The following is a 6,959-nucleotide window of genomic DNA, read 5'->3' as shown; positions in this document are numbered from 1 at the left end:
CTTGGATAGGCTCCAGCACCTTGCCGCCCGCCCCACCCAAAAACACCCTCCCACCCACACCTGACCCTGACCACGAATAAGCAGATGTAGATAAGGGATGGACGGAATAATAATAATAATAATAATAACAAAATCTGCAAGGGCCATTGGGAGGGGTACAAGCATTGGCACTATTGCGCCCCATATGAAGTGATTTTAAAATGGTTTTGTCCTAATGATCATATACCATCACCCAACATATCTACTGAATATAATGATGATTATATAAAATATTGATGACTTATGGCCAATTTTGTGCGAAGAGACGCGCTTCGTCAAAGTTCGAGAAGTTTGTCGGTTGACAGCGGCCATACCGTTTATCCGATTGGGCCCATTTATATTGCGTTTAAGTAGGGTGTTCTGCTGAGGCTCTGTATCCGATTTGGTGCTGATTGTGCCAAAATTGAGAAATCCCTGTAGAAAAACCTGTTTTTCAAAAAAGTCGAAATGGCGGGCAAACAATATGGCAGTCATGCGTGGTCCCAATAACAAAGGTGTAGAGTACATTCAAATGCATAGGTTGATGACTTTTTGTGTTGATCTGACTTATGGTGTGGGAGTTATGGCCTTTTAAGCATGACCCTTTGTTATAGCGCCACCATATGTGTGAAGAAATACAGGAATAAATATATACTGAAATAAATAGGGAAATTAATAAATAGGGAAATTAATAAAAACAGAAAAGAATAAATTGGGAAATAATTAAATATGAAAATAAATGAATACAAAAATAAGTAATTTGTCAAATAAATAAATACATTTTTTAATTTATTTTCATATTCACCTGCACATTTATTTGATCATTGAGCCATTTATTTATACATTTCTTTCTTTATTATTTGATTTATTTATTTATTGAGTCATTTATTGAGTTATTTATTTATTTATTTATTTATTTATTTATTTATTTATTATAATGGAAGCTTTAGTCCTCCACACTATACGTGCCAAAATGTCCAGAATTTGAATAACATTGCATTTCACCAATACAAAATCCCTTCTGGGGTTATATTTTGAAGAAGATAGTGAGCCTTGGTTTTTCTGGTGCCATTTTGCTTCTGAAATGGATTTACAATTTAAAGTCCCTCAGGATGTAATTTGTCATTATGCTTTTTTTTGCTTTGACAGTGTGAAGTATGGTTTGTAGTTAAGAAATAGTATTTCCTATATAAAAATGTCATTGTTTCTAGCTCTGAGACAACAAAACACACCCATATACACACACCACACAGACAAACACATACACAGTCTTCTTGTGTCATAAGGAACTTTTCACAATCTTTGGTTTATATTGATTTTGTTTGTCTTTTCAATGGTAAGCATTATAATATCAGTTACCTCTGCTTTGCCTAACAAAATACATAATTAAAAACATTTGTGACTGTTCAGGTGCAATTTGGCTGTTGCGGCATGGTTGCAACATTGGTGTTAACTGAGGTTCTAAACCCACCCACCCCCCATAACCGTACAGCTTCTGAGCTCCTTCAAAGGCACTGTAAATGCAGTTAAAAACCATCAAGGAATCTTGTTGCTGTGTTCATATTTATAGTGCTTAGTAGGAAACAATACCACAGCAATATCTGAATGTGTGTCACTGAATCCAGATATCGAATACAGCTCGATTTATTACAGAAAACATCATTGTTTTATTTGGTAACAACTTTTCCCATCAGATGTTGTTTTGTATTTTTCTGTGGCTTCAGTAAAATGATGTAGCATTTTGGAGCAAATAAGCAAAGCAGTAGGCCAAAACTAGATGCTAGAATTGCAAATATCTCCACAGCTACAGTGAACTTTCCAGGTGAGCTGACATAAGCTGGTACAAAGGCAAGCCACACTGCACAGAAGATCAGCATGCTGAAGGTGATGTATTTGGCTTCATTAAAATTGCCTGGCAGTTTCCTGGCCAGAAAGGCCAGAATAAAACACAGAGCAGCCAGGAGACCAATGTATCCCAGAACACACCAGAAGGCCTGTTCAGAACCCACTCTGCACTCCAGGATTATTCTGGACCGGTGGTACTGACTGTTTTTATTTGGGAAAGGGGGAGCAGTGATTAGCCATACTGCACAGATTATCACTTGTATAAAGGTGCAGGCAGTGATGATGAATCTCTGCTGTTTGGGTCTCAGCCATTTCATGAGGTTGTTTCCAGGCCTGGTGGCTGTAAAGGCAGCCAGCACCACCAGAGTCTTCCCCAGGATACAGGAGATGCAAAGTGAGAAAGTGATGCTGAAGGCAGTATGGCGCAGCATGCAGGACCATGATGTAGGCTCTCCAATGAACACCAGTGCACACAGAAAACACAGAGTCAGAGAGAGCAGGATGAAGAAGCTCACCTCTGAGTTGTTGACTTTGACAATCGGAGTGTTCCTGTGGTAGAGGAATACTGCCAGAACAGCGATGGTGAGGCAGGCTCCGACTACAGCTATCACAGTCAGGGTCAGTCCCATTGCATCATGGGAGAGGTACTCAATCACTTTGGGTATGCATTCAATTCTGGCTGCATTGGACCAGTAATCTTCAGGACAAGATGTGCAATCTACTGAATCTAAAGAGGAAGAGTAAGAGACACAGAGGTTGTTACGTGACTTAAGTTAAGTGTCACATATTCCACTATCATAATCCCTATAATAAAGATACATGAATGAATACTAAATACTTGCACTAAGAGAAACTTGAAATTCAATTAAAAAAAACTGGATGTGTTTATATAGGAGGCACAGTAGTACCAAGGTATTTATCTACCTGGAGAAAGGAATCGAGTAAATAGTTCAATCACAGACAAAATTAATACTTTGGAAGTAATAAAATTATGTATGAGACAAGAAAAAGAAGATGCAATCACAAGACAGAAAGAAAATTATCCCCTGCTGGTTTCCATTAAAATACAACTCCCTATAAAACAGTGCCTCCCCCTCAGACATTGCAATGGCTTTGCTCCATCAAACAGTGGTTTCCTTTACACTGATGCCTCAGATTTTATCTGGCAGAGATGGATGACAATCTATTTATTATCCACATCAAGGACTCAACATATTTAAAATAATTGTATCTTATAGCAAGCTTTTATTTTTGTATTTAAAATTTGTAAGTCGTTGTGGCTCAAAGTTTTCAGTGACTTGAAAATGCTGACTTTAACAGAAAATCATCATGCTTTATGTTGTGGTTGTGATTTAATGTTAGCTGATTATGTCACACAAAGATAAATAATAAATTAAATAAATAATAATAAAGAAATAAATTCATATGCATATAAACAATTGCACACGTGGCAAAAGCAAACAATGTCATTATTAACAGATGATGGTTGATAGTTGTGATGGTTGATAGTTGTGACATTCATGGTATGTGCTTTAGAAATCTCATTATTCATTTTTTGGATATTTGCACTCAATTTACTGTCACCAAAGATGTGCAATCTTTCAGTGAATATAGCACTTAGTAAAAAAGAGTGGAGCCCTCACCCCTCTCAATGCTAATCTTGCCGTCGTCACATGGTACACAGTCAAAGCAGCACAGAGGCTCCCCACGACGGACAGCCTTCCTGCTTCCTGGAGCACAGCTCTCACTGCACACAGACACCAACACCTGCATGAGGGAAAACACAACCAGGTGTATCTGCATAATCATTTACTTGTTCCCTAGAAGGTGCTCTGATATTATTGGAAATTACTGCTTATTGTTGGAAAATTAATATGTCTGCTATGTTGGGCTTAAAGTCATGGATATGGTACCTCAAACATATGCATTTACCTCAAGCTTTCGTTATGGTTATTTGCATATATCTGTAATTTTCTGGTATTCTCTGGAAAATACACATTAAAAAAAAAAACTCACACTGAACCCAATTTAATTTGTTCATATTATTTCAACATAGCTTTTCCTTATGAACACCAGATAATCTGCACCCACCTGCAACAAAGCAAAAACATTTTTCAGGAAAGAAGACTTATAAAACAGTTGCTTGAAAATTATGAAATACAGTATACCTTTTTTTTTTTTTCAAATCTGAATTGCAGCCATTATACATTTGAAGTAGTATTGTATATTATAGAATACATGTGGCGATAGTAATACTGATAAACTATGCACTGTTTACTGCTTGCCTCAGTTTTATGGCCAGTCCACATGATCACCTCCTCGTGGATAAATAGCTCCCTCCCAATGTCCTTGGCACCATCATACAGACCAACATTGACAAACTCAATATTTCCAGCTGCTCCTCTTTGCCAATTGATCAGATCATATGAAGGGATTGAATCTCCATTTGCATCAAAATCCACATCTTCTCCAGAAATAGCGAACACAACATCTTGGAGATACTGCTGAACCTTTTACAGGAAACAGTCCACATTTAGTGAAGTGAAATTCCTCACAAAAATGAAATAATTAACCACTTAAGTGAAACAAATTTGAAGTGAATTACATTTCATATTTAATACGTCAATATGAAGTATTACTCTGTAAATACGTTAGGTCTAATTTGATTACCAATGTAAATAACATGCAATAAGTGCTTCAGCTTACTTTAGTGCCATTCATTAAGAGAAAATGTTCATTTGCAATTATCTGAATTTTTACACAGTGTGAAAAAAAAGGGCTACATTGGCTTCACAGCTTTACCCAGTACCATGGTATCTGCAGGGTGTCATCGCATATAAAATCTGAACAACAGACAGACACTCCGTCAGCAAATATTTAGAAATTCTATAAAAACTTTGGAAAACATAAACAAAATTTACAATGGATATTTCAATGTGAAGTCTTACGTGCCATGGTTGAATGTTTGTGGCATCAGCACATGAGGAGTTGTGGAAGGGCCCTTTCCCAGGCTTACAGCTGATGAGGTTGTGGAGGGAGTGAGCGATGGCGTACACAGCTTTGTACACATTGTAGGAAATACGAGGGCGGGAGGTGTTCAGGTAGGCAGAGTGCTGCTCCTGCAGGGGCTCCAGCCCTGAACAGGGGGGCAGCTGGGAGGATGCCTGGGTCCTGCTGCTGGAGGGGTAGAGAGAGCAACCGTACAAGGCACCCCACAGCTCGTGCACCAGGGGGTTACCGGGGTAGCTCAATGGGCTTACATTCATCAGGTAGTCTCTGAGACCAGGGATCTGCCCTTGCCTGACGGCGAAACCAATGGTGCCACCTAGAAATGGGTAGAACTCGCTGCCGGCGAATACTGAAGCTGTTACCCAGGCTTCACTGGCAATCCACTGGATGCCAGTGATGTTCTGATCCATGTACTCTTTAAATAAGGGGTAGAGCTCCCCTTCAGCGGCAAAGCTGATAATGACTTTTGCAGTGGAGTGCTTAATCACATCAAGGATTTCAAGGATTCCTTCACGGCTGTACACTTTGGGAATCATTTTCTGGTAGGCCACACACACACCACTGTTTTTTACTTCCTTCAACAGGCCCTGTAAGGCAAATCTCCCATAATCACCATCTTCTGTGACAACACCAACCCAAGTCCAACCAAATCGGAGCAGGAGGCTTGCAATGGCTTTTACCTGGTAGTCGTCATTAGGAATTACTCTAAAAAATGTTGGGAATTCGTTCCTGTTGCTAAGACAGGAACACGTTGAAAAATAACTTATCTGAAAAAGATTTTTAGAAAGTTATAATAAAAAGTTATTTCAGTTATTTTTATCACGTTTTATTCATTTTTAGTAATTTAGTACAAATATAAAATGAAAAATCAGGGCTTTTTTCTAGAAGATACTCTTCTCTTTAGTGAATCTTCTTCATGCAGAACCACATATTTTGAAGGCTGACTGAGCTATGTTCAAAACTAAAAGCTTATTCTGTATGTGTGGTTTAATGAAACTGAACAATCCACTTAACCTATATCAGAATGACAATTATATAAGATCTCATAGAATATACACACCATTGGAATTTTGAAGGGCTGCAAAGTTCTGGAGACAAGAGTTCCAGCATTTCCAACAACAGCCAAAACAGGAGCAGTGCCAGAACACACAGCATTCTGGGCTACACCAGGTCCATTCAGAACTGCCAGAGTTGCCCTTTGTCTTGATGCTTGTGTAGCACAGGAGTCAAAGATCTTGTATCCCAGAGTGAAGTTAGGCAGCATGTTCTGGCTCTGGTTGATCTCCTCAACAGCCAGCCTCATGGTCTGAGCCCAGCGGAAAGATCTGGGGTCTAATCTGTGCGAAGATCAACAGCAGAATGTGACTTGACTTGGTTGGAAAAGCTAATAGTTATGTACTGTTGTCAAAAAAATTGTGAACTCACCCCTGACATTGTGGATCAGCTGGTTTGTAAGTGAAGTTCTGGTCTGGTGGCTCAACTCTGTAATGCATGGGGAAAATTCCTCCAATGATGAAGTCTCCATCAGCGTGGAAATCGGGCTCAAAGTTGCCCAGCAGGGAACAGGCTGGGTCAGGGCTCGAGTTAACAGGAGTGGCAACAGATAAGGGGTAACATAAAAGCCACATCACCAGAGGAGTCATCCTTGGCCAGGCTAGTCTCACACACTGCGGTGCTGAATGAGGAGCAGCTTTTTATTCTCCCATCACATTATGTTCCGTATCTCCTCAGGATCATCAGGAGACTACATGACATCATCATTCTGCTCAACCTATTAAAAAAAGGTTGAGACGCAGAGCTCAAATGAAACAGCTTGCACGCAAATTTTCCATAATTTCAGTAATACACCCCTCGAAAAGAATATAGAGACCACACCATATTTTTTGAATCGCAGGTATTCTACAATATTGATTGCTGAACCCTTCCTAAGTAATGACATTATTTTTATTATTTCTTAATGGGCATAGACTTATTTACTTCATATTATTTAATGTGTAAGAACAATACAATACAACATAATGACAATATTATTATTTGGAATTAAAATTAAATGCAGTTAAAATTTCATGAAAGAAAACCAACAGACA

General features: G+C 38.8%; 1 protein-coding gene across 1 annotated transcript; it reads right to left on the bottom strand.

Moving 5' to 3' along the window:
- Positions 1-1,050: 1,050 nt before the first annotated feature.
- On the bottom strand, positions 1,051-6,526 carry LOC118209458 (extracellular calcium-sensing receptor-like). Its single transcript, XM_035384775.1, has 6 exons — positions 6,298-6,526; positions 5,933-6,209; positions 4,812-5,639; positions 4,149-4,373; positions 3,507-3,630; positions 1,051-2,590 (listed from the first exon to the last, which is right to left on the bottom strand). The coding sequence occupies exons 1-6, from the start codon at positions 6,513-6,515 to the stop codon at positions 1,686-1,688; spliced, it is 2,577 nt and encodes an 858-aa protein (XP_035240666.1). The 5' UTR covers positions 6,516-6,526; the 3' UTR covers positions 1,051-1,685.
- Positions 6,527-6,959: the final 433 nt, after the last annotated feature.

The sequence above is a fragment of the Anguilla anguilla genome, chromosome 12, assembly GCF_013347855.1.
Source record: "Anguilla anguilla isolate fAngAng1 chromosome 12, fAngAng1.pri, whole genome shotgun sequence".
Taxonomy (NCBI): domain Eukaryota; kingdom Metazoa; phylum Chordata; class Actinopteri; order Anguilliformes; family Anguillidae; genus Anguilla; species Anguilla anguilla.
Note: the sequence above shows the minus strand (reverse complement) of the source record. Positions and strands in the feature narration are given on the sequence as shown.